The sequence below is a fragment of the Nerophis lumbriciformis genome, linkage group LG01, assembly GCF_033978685.3.
Source record: "Nerophis lumbriciformis linkage group LG01, RoL_Nlum_v2.1, whole genome shotgun sequence".
NCBI lineage: Eukaryota > Metazoa > Chordata > Actinopteri > Syngnathiformes > Syngnathidae > Nerophis > Nerophis lumbriciformis.
Window position 1 is genome coordinate 42,430,080 of NC_084548.2, and position 17,451 is coordinate 42,447,530.

The following is a 17,451-nucleotide window of genomic DNA, read 5'->3' on the forward strand; positions in this document are numbered from 1 at the left end:
TAGACATATCCTTGAGAGGAAACGACCTGTCGAGTTCAAACACCAACTTTTAAGTTATGACTTAAAGCAGTTGTTTTCCAGACACCTACACACGAACATCTTCTTTTATGGTCAGGTGGTGCTGTTTAGACTTAGCGCACACCCAGACAGACAAAGAAAGAATATATAAACTGATGGTTTGGCTTCTCAAAGGCAAGAATCCTCTATTTTTTGACTAAGATTCCTCCGGATACTGCAGACCTGTTTAAATGACTCTCGCTTGTAATAAAGCAACTTTTGGTTCAGCAAAGCATCTCCGATGTCTCTTTTGATCCAACTAGGCAGCTGCGTCTTCCCTTGACCCGGGAGGGGACGACAAGACCAGAAATACACAACAAAGCAGATCGTTTCTAAAAAAAAGTCTTTTTTTTTTTATTATTAAACTTCTATTCTTATGCAATCTGTATTTATATAAAAGTTCTAAGGCGATCAGTCAAGGACTAGGAGTTTGGTCACTGACCTGTGCCACATTACAAAAGCTTAAAAAGACGAGGCGTTGTGATTACAAGTGATATCCATGATTACAAGTGACGGACTAAATAAAATAAAAAAACCAGAGTAAGAAAGTGTTGAAACCAGTTTGGGTGGGGATCTTGTAAAAGGAGCAAGACGGAGAATAAATAACATGGAATTTCACCCACAGTTTAGGCTGCAATAGTCTCTTGGTTCTCCGCAAAGGACTGGACATTTAGCACCAGGCCTGTTAGGGACTTTGGTGGAGGATGATAACACATGAACATACAGTATGCTCGGGTGATGGCAGCTATTCCAGTGTGTGTACTTCTTGTACACTACATGCATTTCCCTGTGAATAAGTCAACTCACATTAGCTGTTTACTGTAAACAATTAGCTCATCTTTTTTTTTTTAATATCAACATTTAGATCCACATCCATGGGTTGCTTTTATTCACAATTCTGCATATCTAACAATGTTTCCATGATTATTAGTTATTCTCTTAAATACAATATTTATTTCACGTGTCAGATTAAACTGATTGTTGGGGCTGTCATAGTGGATCGTCTTCAAGTGGGGAATTCTAGTGACCCCCCCCACACACACACAACTGTACTAACCATAAAATTAAGTGTGTGTCTTTGTGTATCCTTTAGTCACTGTCACTGGTCTCGCTGCTTGGGTCTCCTTGCACTTTGCTGCGGTGCTGCATGGCCCGGTGGTAAGCAACCTGTACGGACTTGCGGATGTTTGATTTCCTGCCCTCCAGCATCTTCTCTTTGTCCAGCTCCTGGTCCACCCCGAGTGGTACCAACTTAGAGCGCGGTAACCACTGCCTGCAAGCAAAAAACCCCAACACACATATACAATTTAATTGAAACGAAATTTACATTATTTACATCCCTCATATTTCAGCAGTTTTTATGATAATAATTAATTGTATTTATGTAGCACCTTTCTAGACATTCAAAGCATTTTACACTTCACTTCTACAGTTACACCTTGGTGGTGGTACCCTGCATCTGTAGCTACAGCTGCTGTGTGGCATACTGACAGAAACATGGCTGGCAATTTACTGCCTTGCCAACAATCTATGACAGTACATGTTGGAATTCATGTTATCCTCAATGAACCACAGCTCCACAGTATGATCAGTACTCAAGCAGCCCAAGACTATGAATCTACTATCACCATTCTTGACTGTAGGCAAGACAATATTTTAGTATTCCTTTGTGTTGCCAGCTATTTAGACAAATAATTGAGTCATTTTCAGGGGATAATACATCTCTACTACTATATAAGCTGTACACTGGCAACTCTACAGAATTTCCAAGTTTTATTTCTGTTGCACTGTCCCTCAAGAAAATCACCATTCTTGACTGTAGGCAAGACAATATTTTAGTATTCCTTTGTGTTGCCAGCTATTTAGACAAATAATTGAGTCATTTTCAGGGGATAATACATCTCTACTACTATATAAGCTGTACACTGGCAACTCTACAGAATTTCCAAGTTTTATTTCTGTTGCACTGTCCCTCAAGAAAATGTACTGTGGTAAAAATGGTTGGCAAATGAATTAGGTTTCCAGCAAACGGTTGTTATGACAACAGGTTGGAGGTCGTTCCACCTCCTGTTCAGTTCTCGAAAAACAACTTTGCCCTATTTCTTTGAAATGTTCTTTCATTACTTACTCAGTTTCCGTTGAGCGACGGCCACAAAATGAGACGAGTGTGCTCATTCAGGAGAATCACTACGCCAACTAAAGTTAGCTTTACGGGGGCACCATGGCTCAGGTTGTAAATTGGAAAATTGACAGTCAATTCCACATCAGGGCCAGTATACATCAGCGTAGTGGTGGCAAAAAATATCAACATGGCAATACATAGCAATGCATTTTTTTTTTTTTAAACAAAACCTTTATTATTTTGATTATTTTTTTTAAATGTAAAAAAAGTAATTAAGTCATGTTTGCAACTGTAACTCAAGGACGACTTCTGCACCGCCGCTGCCCAAAGTGTTGTTGTAGTGCTACCTCGTTGTGAGCAAGAAAGTTCTTCTAGTACATTAACAGTAGTTGGCAAAAAAAACTTGATCTACTTCCTGTACAATTGCGATACATGGAAATTGATTTGGAATGAGTGATTTTGGGACTCAGTTGGTCCATTTTTACTGTAATCTAGAGTACAAATATACAATTTTAGATCAATATTTTAAGCATGACTGTCGATTGTAATACCTTAAGTCATGTGATTAATCACAAAACATTAATGCATTTATCATGTATACATTTATTTTGACCACACATTCTCCTTTACCTTAACCGCAGATGGTTACCTGAAAGGCGGTGCAGGTTGTTATACGGTCAGTGATCAGATCAATGCATACGCCAGTGCAGAGATGAGTAAAGAGACGCTGACTAGTGTGCTCACTGAAAAATATTACTTCAAAATACACCCGCAGTACTTCAGACAAAACTCTTACCAAAGTTTTTGAGCAAATGTAATGTGCAATTAAGTAAAACATTTAAAAATGTTCTTGTATGACATTTTAAAAATAAAATTGCATTAGTGTCCAAATATTAGTGTCTTTTTTTAAAGTTAATTTAAATTGTGCACACAAGTAATTTGCTGTGATGAAACAAAATGCAAGTGTGATTAATTTGATTTAAAAATGTAATCAATTGACAGCACTAATTTTAAACTACATTTAAAATGTATCGGTGAACTGTGTAGAACTTGGCAATATATCGCCATATTGCATTGTATTGTGGGACATATTGTATCGTGAGGTCCTTACCAATACCTATCCCTACTTCAGCAAGATATTGATGCAATGTGTCAATGAAGTGATCATTTCCCATCGATGACAATATATTCTTGCAATCAAAGAACCTTGAAATATAGTAATGTGAAGGAATTAGGACATCCGCTTCTACATTGAACTTCTACACACAAAGTGGTAAATATTGGTCAAAACATGCATCACTCTCATACTGCTTAGGCTATTATCTTTCTGACAAATACACCACATGATGGCGCTGTTATTAAACATCAAAATTCGATTTTACTTGCAATTTGAAGAATTAACACATTTGGTGTAACAGCTTAGGGGACCGACCAGCAAATTTCTGAAGAATTTAAGCAGGATTGGATAAGGAACATGACTGACATTACCCAAAACGTCTTTGCTGTTAGCAACTATCCCACTTATCTTGCCTTAAATACATTAACAGCAAGAGACAAACACATATAATGTGCCAATGCAAACCACTAACCAGGTTCTCTTATTGTCAAAAAATAGGACCAGGAACAAGTGCTCCCTGGCTTCCTGGGTCATTTGCTCGCCAAGTTTAAGAACATCCAATGGAGGGACAGGAATCGGGACACCCCGGTGGAACACCCCTTCTCTGGGCATTTTCGGATCAATGATCTGCAGACAAATAGGCGTTTTAACCCACAGGACAACAAGTGTCAAATGTTGTATTTAACATTGGACTCACCAGAGCAGGATATGAAGGGTAGCCTCTGCACTTGGCCCACACCAAGTCCAGAGCATCCAAAGATGAATAATCATCTGAGGTCATCCAGCATCCTGACCTAGCTCGGCCACGCACCACTGATAGGAAGTCAGGAGCACAATCACCACTATGTCATCTAAAGATTTATCTCTAACAATGTGTGCTCTAAAACCTAAACTGTTCTAACTCACAGTGTGAAACTCCTCGTGACCCACCGACTGAGTAGGACTCGTTTTCAGTGCCAGACGTCTCCTCGCTGCTGTCCTCTTGAAAGGCAGAGCGAGAGAATGACGCCTTTCCTCTGCCTTGCTTCGAGGGGGTCGTACTACCAGAAAAGTATAAATAAGAGTTTAACAATATACGTATTTATATTTCTTTGTGAATTTATTTAATGTAAGTTCATTTTCATCTTGTTGGTCATTACAGGAATGTTTAACATTCCTTTATTTCATCTTACAAAAGTATCTTGCATCTCAACGCATAGTACTACCTGTGTCACAGACAAAATCACAGGAGTAGAAAAGCTACAACTCAACAATACTGAGATCAAAAAATCTAAACAAACATTGCACACCATTGTCTGAAAGGGTAGAAACTTTAAACGCAAATTTGTTGATGCCATCTCAAATGTAGCTGGTGTCATTTGATGCAAGTGTCTTTCAAAAGTGTGTCAATGTCCTCAATAGCTGTCCTTACCGCTTCTCTTCCATTGATATTGTGATGTGCCTTTAGTCATGTTTACTTAAAGGGGCTGTTTGCAACTTGCTCAAAGTTAAATTTTTATACCAAAAAAATATAACACCACAGGCTAGTTTATGGCTATGTCCACACTGTAGGTCAATTACAATTGTTTTTCCCATATGTGAGACGTATCCGATTATTGTTATGTTAATGTGAACAGTAAAATCCCAAATTCTTCAAATCTGATGAGGCCTGTTTCAGAATCGTATTTAAACCAGATATATAACAAGGGACTCCTCCCAATAGCTCCACCCACTCGGCAGATGACTTTATGAATTTCTTTAATAAGAAAATTTAACTCATTAGAAAGGAGATTAAAGACAACGCATCCCAGCTACAACTGGGTTCTATTAACACATATACAACTGTATCTACGACGGATACTGCAATACAAAATAGTCTCTCTCTTTTTGATTAAATAACATTAGAGGAACTATTACGGCGTGTAAGTGGGATAAAACAAACAACATGTTTACTTGACCCACTTCCTGGGAAACTTATCAAAGAGCTTTTTGTATTATTAGGTCCATCAGTGCTAAATATTATAAACTTATCAATTTCCTCTGGCACTGTTCCCCTAGCATTCAAGAAAGCGGTTATTCATCCTCTGCTCAAAAGACCTAACCTTGATCCTGACCTCATGGTAAACTACCGACCGGTGTCCCACCTTCCCTTTATTTCGAAAATCCTCGAAAAAATTGTCGCACAGCAGCTAAATGAACACTTAGTGTCTAACAATCTCTGTGAACCTTTTCAATCCGGTTTCAGGGCAAATCACTCTACGGAGACAGCCCTCGCAAAAATGACTAATGATCTACTGCTAACGATGGATTCTGATGCGTCATCTATGTTGCTGCTTCTTGATCTTAGCGCTGCTTTCGATACCGTCGATCATAATATTTTATTAGAGCGTATCAAAACACGTATTGGTATGTCAGACTTAGCTTTGTCGTGGTTTAACTCTTATCTTACTGACAGGATGCAATGCGTCTCCCATAATAATGTGACCTCGGACTATGTTAAGGTAACGTGCGGAGTTCCTCAGGGTTCGGTTCTTGGCCCTGCACTCTTTAGTTTTGACATGCTGCCGCTAGGCGACATCATACGCAAATACGGTGTTAGCTTTCATTGTTATGCTGATGACACCCAACTCTACATGCCCCTAAAGCTGACCAACACGCCGGATTGTAGTCAGCTGGAGGCGTGTCTTAATGAAATTAAACAATGGATGTCCGCTAACTTCTTGCAACTCAACGCCAAGAAAACGGAAATGCTGATTATCGGTCCTGCTAAACACCGACATTTATTTAATAATACCACCTTAACATTTGACAACCAAACAATTACACAAGGCGAATCAGTAAAGAATCTGGGTATTATTTTCGACCCAACTCTCTCCTTTGAGTCACACATTAAGAGTGTTACTAAAACGGCCTTCTTTCATCTCCGTAATATCGCTAAAATTCGTTCTATTTTATCCACTAGCGACGCTGAGATCATTATTCATGCGTTCGTTACGTCTCGTCTCGACTACTGTAACGTATCATTTTCGGGTCTCCCTATGTCTAGCATTAAAAGACTACAATTGGTACAAAATGCGGCTGCTAGACTTTTGACAAGAACAAGAAAGTTTGATCATATTACGCCTATACTGGCTCACCTGCACTGGCTTCCTGTGCACTTAAGATGTGACTTTAAGGTTTTACTACTTACGTATAAAATACTACACGGTCTAGCTCCGTCCTATCTTGTCGATTGCATTGTACCATATGTCCCGGCAAGAAATCTGCGTTCAAAGAACTCCGGCTTATTAGTGATTCCCAGAGCCCAAAAAAAGTCTGCGGGCTATAGAGCGTTTTCTATTCGGGCTCCAGTACTATGGAATGCCCTCCCGGTAACAATTAGAGATGCTACCTCAGTAGAAGCATTTAAGTCCCATCTTAAAACTCATTTGTATACTCTAGCCTTTAAATAGCCCCCCTGTTAGACCAGTTGATCTGCCGTTTCTTTTCTTTTCTCCTCTGCTCCCCTTTTCCTTGTGGAGGGGGGGGGCACAGGTCCGGTGGCCATGGATGAAGTGCTGGCTGTCCAGAGTCGGGACCCGGGGTGGACCGCTCGCCTGTGCATCGGCTGGGAACATCTCTGCGCTCCTGACCCGTCTCCGCTCGGGATGGTGTCCTGCTGGCCCCACTATGGACTGGACTCTTACTATTATGTTGGATCCACTATGGACTGGACTCTCACAATATTATGTCAGACCCACTCGACATCCATTGCTTTCGGTCTCCCCTAGAGGGGGGGGGGGTTACCCACATATGCGGTCCTCTCCAAGGTTTCTCATAGTCATTCACATCGACGTCCCACTGGGGTGAGTTTTTCCTTGCCCTTATGTGGGCTTTGTACCGAGGATGTCGTTGTGGCTTGTGCAGCCCTTTGAGACACTTGTGATTTAGGGCTATATAAATAAACATTGATTGATTGATTGATATTATCCGATGAGACTACAGTCTGAATGATTGTGTCGTATTAATCCTAACAATACGTCATCAAAAAGCGATTAACAACATAAATTATTTTGCCTACATAAACTGTTGCGACAAGAAACATTGGCTGAATGAGAAGAAAACAGGCAAAAAGAAGATGTTTTAAAACTTACATCAATGTCCCACCACTCCATTTTCCACCATCATGCTCCTCTGAGCAAATGTCGAAGCAAATGTCACACAAAACTGCGCAAAGCCCAAATTTTTCCCTCTTCCTTCGTAATCTTCAATGCCAAATAATTTTGTTAAGAAAATGTTGACTCCGATTGAACAAAATCCTTGAAACTGCCACAAATCTACTAGAATTGAAGCCATGTTTACCTCCCATAAACACAATGGAGCACGTGTGACGCCATATGCGCATGCTTAGTGAGTTCTGGGACACATTCTGTTCACATTTGAAATCAACTTTTTTGTATCGTGAACAACCACATAAAAGATCAGATTTAACAAAACAATCCAAATTAGGCATCATACCCTGCAGTGTGAACCAAAGTTACCATTAGTGTTTGAATACTTAAATATATATTTTTTTACATGTAGATTTCCCACAACTACAAATTACACTAAATAAAAATTGCTCGTCAAACCAAGGAAAAAGTCTGGTGTTAAGATGGTCACTCACCACTGTCTCGTACACATGTACACGGCAGGAGTCTCAGGGAAACAATAACAATTTGTTTTGTTTTTTTATATGCTAGAATACACATTCAATGATAGCTAATGTTAGTAGCTAAACTTTGTCCAATCGCTATTATTAGCGGACAACAAACATAACTGCGTGTGCATGTGTGTTACTTGGGGCGTAGTTTGCGTGTTCTAAGTCGGAACAGAGTACCGGTAGGATATAATGATTAAAACACTTTCAAATTTTGCGCCCTCAAGGCAGCATCTTAAAGTTGCAAACAGCCACTTTGACCATGTGTAACATAATTAATGAGAAAGATAAAACATATCACCTAGTCCGGTCAGAGGCAGCGCTGCTGCTGCTGCTGGTGGTGGACTCAGAGTCTGAGCTGGAACGTGGAAGACGGGTGTCATTTCTGTATACACGGAAGCTTTCAGTTACGGGCTGGTTCCCTCCGTCAAAACCGTTACTTGGCAACCCTATGTATATAGTACACAAATGAAGGTGAAGTCGTATGTACAATTTAACTATGTATTTTCTTGCAGTACCTGGCAGCAGGTCGTCATTGTCGCTGTCGCTGTCAGAGCTGGAGCTGGTGTGGGGGCTGCGCGGACGCTTCCTCTGTCGACCCGGGGACAGCATGGGTAACTGAGGGGGCCCGATTGGGCTCGGGGTTACTCCCGTCGAGGCGTAGCCAGTGTCTCTGTTTTTTGGAGGGCGGCCTGGTCTCTTTGGAGGTCCAGCCATTTTTGGGTTCTTTTTGGAGAATAGAACAGATGTTCGTCGACCCACTTCTGGAGCCAAGACAGATGAGGACACACTCAGATCTTGGGGGGGAGAGGACAAAAAGCACATGCCTTTTAAATATTTCAAACACAAATAAGACACTGGTACAGAAACAGAAAACAACAAACCTTTTCCACCAAGCTCCTGACTGCTGCTTTCTTCCCCTTCGTCGTGGTGTCCTGCAGACGATGTATGATGGGAGTGGGAACCCCGATCTCCTCCTATTGACTCCCTAGACCCTAAGCCCTCTCGCTGGTGGGCCAGTTTTCTCTTGATGACACTGAGCTCCTTCCTCATAGCTTTGGCTCTGCGAGACTGTCCGATGCTGTGTTTCCCCGAGTTGGCCTCCTCAAGACGCGCCTGCACGTAAAGTAACTGCTCCTCCAATGGTAGGCGGCGCCTGTTCTCTGGTAGGAGTTCTGCTTAAGCCACAAGGAACAAAAAAAGTACAGTTAAACACCATGACATGAAGCAAAGTGTCTTCTGATGGTGTCTGTTGAAGAATGATAAAAAATGGTATTCATGGTAACCAATTAGTAAAGGAAGTTCACACACCATCTTCATTAGACGATAATTGCCAGTCAGTCTCTCGTTCTCTGTTTCGCTCTCGTTCCCTGTCTTGTTCACGTCGAGTGTCTGGGCTAGGTTCTCGAGGGAGGTGCATGCCAGTCTCGTAGTCAAAGCCAATCCGCTCTGCCTGCCGTCTGGCAGTTCTAATGACCGTTCCGCCCATTTCTCTGAGCCGCAGGGCAGCACGATAGAAAACTGTGTCCTTGGCATTATACTTGAGGCAGTTGTTGACAATGAGGCCAAAGTCGGCCTCAAATGCCTCAAAAGTGAGGTAGCGGTGGGACTCTAGAAGGTTCCACATTGTCTGGAAGTCCATGGGAGTGTCAATATGGTCCAGGTAGTCTGGCACCTGCAGCCACAGTGGATACAGGTCAAAATGCAAATAACACTATTATTTACAAATATGCACAAATAAAAGTCAGTCAATTTTGACTAAATATGTGTGTGTGGTTGTGGTTCTATTTTTTTTCAAACAAGCACAGTTACAATATGGTACCGGTACATCACATAAATCCAATGTCTCATTACAACATGTCTGAAAAGGAATAAGAACAAACAGAGCTGATTTCAAATGACCTTTTTCCCAATTTCATAGCAATTTCAAACACATTTGTCTGTTCTCTTTCTGTGCTCAATTTGTAACACAAACAAATAAAATACATATATAATCAATTGAGTTCTCATGAATAAATAGTTAAGTAAATTGTGATTCATATAATGAGATTAATAAGATTATCTAATTTTTCCATAAGGTTTAAGGTGTTTATGACAATGATTATTTGTTGTGCTGTATAAACTTTCTTTAAGCGGATCATATTAGTACATTGTTTGACTTCTTTGCTTACCGGTAATCCATTCCATAATGTACTTCTACATACTGATATACTGAAGGTTTTAGGTATATACCAAAACTGTTGGCGATGACTATTCAGTATTCAGTAAAGTTTACATTTGTTTGGTGCTTGGAACAAGGTCATAGCGGTCTGGTAGGGCTGTGGAGGAGTGGATACTGGTGGCACAAATGTCACAGCTGCCCTGGGTGCTTGCAACCCACGCTAAACATTAATTTGATTTATTTAGTGGTTTTATTTCCGAGTAGACTAAAATATTAAAATAGTAAATAAAGACTGTTATTTTGGTATATCACAAACAAAGTGTGTTTAGAGAGTTTAGCGTACCTCTGCAAGGGGCACAGGCTCAGTGAAGAAGTTGTTAGTGTCTCTTTCCTGTAGCTGCTCCAATGTACTCCGCAGAAGCACCAGGAGGGGCATCAGCTGTATCTCTAGCGCCATCTGCTGCACTTTGATCTGAATACAGGGACGTGTAAATCATTAAATGCTACAATCTGTTAAATGCACAGAAGCCATGCATGTTATATTCTTCCAATCACACAAGTGGTTGTGTTGTGGTTTTAGTAAGCTGTGGTCCAAAACTAGTGTCTCACCGTTTCCCTCTTGAGTTTTTCTCTTTTACGGATGAGTTCCACCAACAGCCTGGCTCGCTCCAAGTCGTGTCTTAGTCTCTGCCATGCCTTCAGTTGCTCCTTTAAAGCACTTTGTTTCTCTTCAGTGTCTCTCTGCAGCATCACAATCAAGTACAAACACATGATGCATCTTAATTAAAGGAAAGACTGCAGTGAATTATGAAAATACCTCAGCACTCTTCTACACAACATACCACAGGAACTTGGGCTGAAGGCTGCAGCGGGAGGGGGTCAGCATGTCGTTGTGATTGCAGGTGGGTTTGAAGACGCCGCAGCAAAGGCACACCATTGCGGCTTTGCCTCTTCAGTGTCCAGTAGCTGTGAAGCCGCTGCATGAACTGGCTCTTCCTGGGCACTGTTAAGTTACTGGTGATTTTGCTTAGCCTAAGTGGGGGGAAAAAACATGACATAACTCTTGGAAGTATGATTGCATGTTGAAGGTGGTGAATATGAATACGATTGAGCAGAGACCAACATGTACCTATGAGGGGGTATACAGGGCACAGACACCACTGGAGCAGCAGCTCTTCTCTCAGCCAAGATCTTCCGAGCTCTCTTCATCTTCAGCCTAGACTTGGCCTTGGCCCTCTTGGCCCGCTCTGAACTCCAGCCCCGAGAGTCTTCATCATGGACGATGCTGGGCTCGTCATCCTCCTCCAGTTCTCCTTCACTTTGAGATGACGCTATGCTGGCACCACCGACTCCTCCCAAAGGTCGGGCTGATCCTGGGGGAGTGTGGATGTCACAGTAAGCCGTCTTACGAACGCTGAATGAGGTTCCATTTGCTCCGGTCTCTCTGACAGGCTCCATTTTCATGTAGAGGCCAGCTTGCTGTGCACATGTGACATGGAAGGCGGTGTAACAGTTGGCTTTGTGACACTGAATGCAGGCGCCTGAGCCGCGCTGCTTGCAGATGTAGCAGGTTAGCTTCCAGCGTGCAGGAGGGATGTGCTCAATGCTGTCTATCGGCTCCAGAAAGACCGTGTTGGCAAAGCAGACCTGAAAAGCAGCAAAGTTGACTTTATTACTAGAATGTGACAAAAAGCAGAGGTTACTGCATTAAAACTAATCTTACTGATTGTATTACTGTATCACGTCTGTAAATGTAAAAAAGTAGAGCCAGCTGTCATGAGTGAATAAAGCAACCACCAGCGCTGCTTTTCTATAGCACATTTAACTTTTGCAATGCATCAGTGACAAAACAACAAAAACGAAATAACTACTGAGAATGAGGAGCTGCTATTTTCAGTTCTTGGAATATGGCTGCTGCTACGATAAGGAGACACATTTTACTTGAGAGTGCGAGAACAGCAGACAAACTACGGTAAGTGTAGCAGCAAAGTGAAGCAACAGGGTACACTAATGATATGGTTATGATTTCAATGTAGCCTATAAATCTAGCGGAATACTTGGAACCACTGAAAACAGGTGCAGGAAATAGTACTTTGCAGTACCAGGTTTATCCGATGGAAGAGCAATGTCAAGCCAAGTAGATACCATGCACTTGTAATTTGTAAATTGTAATTTGAATTGTACAATGACCATTAGATCTGAATATAAAAAATTATTATCCTATATATTCTATATTTGGGGTCAAGAGATTTACAAATGCAAACCAATAGATGGCGGCAACGACTTCTCCCCGAGGAAGTCAAACCTTTTCTTCCAGTCACTCAACGCATCAATGAGCTTGGGGAATGTGTCCGTAAGAGAGACAGTTAAAAATTTAGCAAAAAACAAAAGAGGACTTGCTAATTTTAGATTATTGTGACAGGTGATCAGTTTTAACAGTTTAAAAAAAGATTCAGAAAATTGTTTCAAAATATTTTTCGAAAAACTTAAGTCTTGAAAGGAAAGTTTGTCTTATATTTCTGGTCCATATTAAAATCAATATGGTTCAGAGATCAATTAAAATCTTCAAAGCTACATCCCAACATCATGCTGTTTTGAAAATAGTATTATTTGGTTGCTGGCATGACGCATGATGCAAATATCTGTTGCATTTTGGGTATCATATTATAGAGCTGTACGGCAACGTGCAGCAGATCAACAAAGCCCAAAAGAATAATACAGACGGAAAAACAGTATGTCTTCTTCACCTCTGGAATCCAGAGGGCGCACACGACGTGAGCCCAGCGTGCATCATCCGTCTGTTTGAACGCTCCTCCCTTGTTGGGGCAGAGAGCGCAGTCCACCGCTCGACTAGGTGACTGCAGGCAGCGACGACATAACCACTGGCCCTCTGGAATGTATGGCACTCCGTAGCACTCTTGGTGTACCGCCAGGTTACACATGTCACAGAAGAGAATCACATTGCTGTTCTGACACTCTCCATCATTACAGATGCAGCATACAGCATCCTCATCAATGAGGGTACTGGGGTCTGCCTATAACAAAAAAGAGTGGGATATTTTACTCATCTGTTTTAAAATTGGTTTTGTGTTTCTAAAGTCTGGTACCTTGTTATGGCTCTCAAAGTAGGATTCCTTTTCTAGACGGTCCATGAGGTACTCAAAGACCTCTTGAGGGATAGGTGTGACACCGTCAAGCCGCCGTTTGTCGTTCATGATGTCGAGCCAGATGTAGTCCTCCTCATCAATGTCGTACTCCACTTCCTCATCCAGCTCCTCTACAGACTTGTCGATGTACCTGGACAGTAGGCCATTACAAGTACATTGAAGAAAAGGCATTCATTACAAATGAGAGATTATTGTCTTTGTAGAGACGTGTAGAAGGAGTCCAAATCCTTTTTATCTGACAAAATAATGACTCATATCAAGGAATATATACCTTTGATGATGTTTTCTTTAAAAGGGACGTATGATGAGTTACTACATTTCTGACTTATAAATATTGTTACATTGTTGGATACCAAAGCGTCAAATCAGAAGGTTCATGCATTTGGCGTGAGCTTACACCCAGTTTTGGATGCTTCTTAATGTTGTTTTGCAGTCTTTTTTAACATTGTGACATCACAGTGTGGTGGACGTACTTAAGTGGGCATTTCTAGTACATGCTGTCTGTCGGCCAGCCTCCTCCCCCTCTGCTTCAGGCTGCCTTGAGCCTCTAGTGTTATTCCTTCTCGTTTCATGCCCTCCGGCTTGCTCTGATGTCTACAAAATAAATACTTCCGTGTTTATATTTGTTCACAACATTTTACACGGGACTGTTTTGTCAACATGGACCAGTAAGTACAAAGTTGGATTAGCCGCTTAACTCCGACAGTACCATCGCAACATTACAACTTGATTTGAGGAAATATAGGAGCGAAGGTAGGATAAAGTATTAATTTCATGTAATCGTCCCATGCCCACGCACAATAATAACATACAGTAAAATAAGTTCTGGATATTTAAAAAATACATTGTTTATTACCGGTAAGTTTATTTTTGACAGGCTCTTAAAAAAGTGGAGAGGGTGGAAGTGGAGGGTTTCATTTGCAATCTAAAGGGAACGCCTCTTCACACTGTTTCAGACCGACTTAGAAAACGGGTTATTAATGTGACTGTGGAGCACAATATCCACCAAAGCATATCCTATACATTTTATCTACACCAGGTCTTCAATGTTTTGCAGACCAAGGACCCTTAAACTGAAGGAGAGATGGAACGGGTACCCTCTATTTACATATCCTGTATAAAATTGTGTAATAAATTAAACTGATCCTAAAGATACCTTGTAGTTGTGCAATACTATGATATCCAGATAATACAGTATAGCACCGCTAATCTCTAGCTGGAAATTTGTGCTGCTAATCGCAGGCTAAAAACTAGCATCGCTACCCGGAAACTAGTACTGCTAATGGCTAACTGTTAACTAGCACTGCTAATCTCTACCCGGACACTAGCCATGCTAATTGCTACCTAATTTAATTGCTCATCAAAATATAATGATATAATTATTTATTTATATTTTTATTTTAAACCTGCAAGGTACAGTTAGAAGGGTGGCCATACCAATGTCGTTTAAAAACTACTATACAGTGTGTTAGTTCAATGTTAATGTGTATTTCAAGACATTTAAATGTGTGGAAAAATTGCAAAAATATAAAAAATATATATTCAAAATATGTCTTAACAACCCAAAATGTGTCTACCCCCAGCACTACCTCTGTGGACCCCCTGTTAAATACCTCTGATCTAGATAGCCTTCAAGTGTGTTAAATGTAGGTTAGAATCATCATTGCTCAGATGTATTCATCTAGCCACTCACTAGTATTGATGACAATTGTACAAGCAACAGCTGATTTTTTTAATGACTTGACGTCTTATGGTAGCACTTAAAAAAAATGTATCAGATTTTGGTCATTGATGTTACTTTGTATGAAGACACAGGTTGGATTTAAAGACTAGGTCAATAAACACATAACTTGCATAATAATAAATACACACAATCAAGGTATCAAGCAGACTGTGCTGCTTATTAGTCTTACCTGTAGTAAGACGATGGCCGATCAGGGGCATCGGGTCTCTCTTGGTCCAGTTCTCTAAACACGGCCTCCGGCAGTTTGACAGCCGGCCCCGACTGAGTGCTGTGCTGATGAGAAGAGCCATCCTTCTTCTTTTCTTTACTTTTATGTTTCCCGGACTTTGGCGTGGCTTTGCCCCCATTAGATGACGGCATATCGGGCCTGTCTTTGACACTACCTCCTACTTCGCTGCCTCCAGCTCCACCGTCGCTACCGTTACACACCCCACCAGCACTACCACCTGTGACAGAGGGTGGGCCGTCCTCCGCATCACTGTCCTCCTCTGACACTACATCAATGTTCTCGAAGATGCTGATGCGGTGAATGCGTCCTTGAATCTCCAGCTCTACCATTCGTTGCGCCTGGGCATAGGTCATTGTGTCCCTGCTAGGGGAATGTGAAAGTTCAGACCTATTGGGGCTACTCGGTGTATTCCCACCATGCCCCTGCCCTCCTCCGTTACCGCTACCGTCGTCCAAATCCATTGACCCAGCTAGTGACGCGCGAGGAGGCCGTCCCTTGCGTTTCTTCTGAGGCACAGTCTGCGCAGGAGGCGGGTTGTCGTGGTCATAGCGGTAAAGGTGGTACTCAATGCCACTGTAGCTCTTGTAGACCTTGCGACAACTCTCCACAGGACACTCATAAGGCGGCTTGGTGGCCCGTAGGTTGTGACAGAAGGTCTTTACATCAAAGTCCAGTCCCATATTGCCAACAGCCACGGCTGGGTCAGATACTTTTGAGGTTTACATCTGAAACAAGGGTAAACAATACAGAGATCATTTATGTGACAAGTCCTGTTTGCACATAGTGCACCTGCTACAGTGCAGTCACGTGACTACAACAAATCCCCCCAAACAAAACAAAAGGTTCCCTACCGTATCGCTGAGTCTTCACTTAATATCACTGTTATAACAGTTATCATGTAACCGCAGTTTTACACACCGTAACTAACCTAACAGTACTTTGGACAAAATAGACACTAGCGAAACTTCCCCAGCTAACCGAAGCATTATAACGTCGCTAACGTTAGCTTAGCACAGCGCTGCTATTTCCACTGGCAATGAAGCTAGCACGCACTAACGTAGCACAAATGTCAACCACCTAAGTGCAACACCAGGGAAGACAGAAAAAGGCACAATAACCACGCATCTTACGTATTTGTTCATCCTGTAGGAGGGTTCAATTGTGGCAAAGCGAAAGCTACATATTAGCTGCGTTGGCAAGACATACGTTAGCTTAAGAAGGAGCTATCCTTGATAGGTTGCAGGGTATATTACTACCTTTGACAAACAATAATACCTATATTGTTAATATCTACATTTTGTGAAGGTTCACTGGAAGTTGACATTAGTTCAACCCTACGCTTGCGTTTCCCTCCACAACGACCTCACCCTCGGAATCTGTCACTTAGCACGAAATGACAACAATACTGCTTACTTCTCTAATATAATAGTATAATATTAAGCCTCTTAATCAAATATTAACAAATCCGTGGTCTTTAATGGGGGAAACGTGCTTAAACGACCAACACTGCTACACGCTGTTTAGGTTTAACATAAAAAAACACTTCGAATAGAATGTGTTAAAGGTAGATTACAATAATACTCATAAGTACTTAATTTACTGACAAACAGGTCGTCAAACAGCACATTACTGGACTAATAAGCACTTACTACTCCACGTTCCTCAAGGCTGCCCGCTCCGGAAGCCTCACATAGCATCGGAAGGGTCGCAAATCGACATGAATGATGTGATTATTAATTCCCAGGTGAAGCCGTGTGTAGTGTAGGAAGCGTGAAGTGTGTTATTATACAATGTAGACCCAGATTATTTCATTGTGTTAGGAATACTTCGGGCACTCGCTCGAACAAAAGGGGCTGCCATTGCTGTAACACTACGCCTCGGACGCGGGTTGGCACTTTCGACACACAAAGGGAGCCTCCAAAGCGCTCGGCTTTGTAACTGAAATACGTCCTTCGTGTTCACTTGAAACACATTTCCTAGATACCTACTGTTTGGGCTTCACAAATATATTTTTTCAGCAATTTATGCTCACAATGTTTTCTAATTTTAATAGAAAGCGAATCTGTCGCGGGTGTTCTCATACATCGACTTTACACAATTTGGCGTCTTGTTGGAATGTGTTCATCTTGAAGGTATCGGCGCTTTGTTTTAATGTCAAACGTAAATATGTTTCTGTGAGTTTTAAGATGAAAGCAAT

At 41.5% G+C, this 17,451-nt stretch overlaps 1 protein-coding gene across 5 annotated transcripts; it reads right to left on the reverse strand.

Moving 5' to 3' along the window:
• Positions 1–389: 389 nt before the first annotated feature.
• On the reverse strand, positions 390–17,261 carry brpf1 (bromodomain and PHD finger containing, 1). Of its 5 annotated transcripts, none has more exons than XM_061982192.1 (16): positions 17,243–17,261; positions 15,195–15,979; positions 13,222–13,411; positions 12,862–13,149; positions 11,244–11,761; positions 10,957–11,146; positions 10,724–10,855; positions 10,458–10,586; positions 9,265–9,628; positions 8,838–9,128; positions 8,472–8,750; positions 8,255–8,402; positions 4,203–4,336; positions 3,994–4,109; positions 3,769–3,923; positions 390–1,330 (listed from the first exon to the last, which is right to left on the reverse strand). In XM_061982192.1, the coding sequence occupies exons 2-16, from the start codon at positions 15,932–15,934 to the stop codon at positions 1,147–1,149; spliced, it is 3,858 nt and encodes a 1,285-aa protein (XP_061838176.1). In that variant the 5' UTR covers positions 15,935–15,979; positions 17,243–17,261; the 3' UTR covers positions 390–1,146. The 5 variants fall into 5 exon arrangements, with proteins under 5 accessions (XP_061838176.1, XP_061838192.1, XP_061838166.1 ...); XM_061982208.1 differs by lacking the exon at positions 17,243–17,261 and adding an exon at positions 16,904–17,122 and having other exon boundaries at positions 4,227–4,336; XM_061982182.1 differs by lacking the exon at positions 17,243–17,261 and adding an exon at positions 16,904–17,122.
• Positions 17,262–17,451: the final 190 nt, after the last annotated feature.

Excerpts from the sequence above, each read along its gene's own strand:
- brpf1 (XM_061982192.1), bottom strand. The coding sequence starts at position 15,934 with ATGGGACTGGACTTTGATGTAAAGACCTTCTGTCACAACCTACGGGCC. Across the intron at positions 4,110-4,202 it reads GTCACGAGGAGTTTCACACT|TGGTGCGTGGCCGAGCTAGG; the intron begins GTGAGTTAGAAC and ends ACTTCCTATCAG. Across the intron at positions 1,331-3,768 it reads TTTGACAATAAGAGAACCTG|GCAGTGGTTACCGCGCTCTA; the intron begins GTTAGTGGTTTG and ends TTTTGCTTGCAG.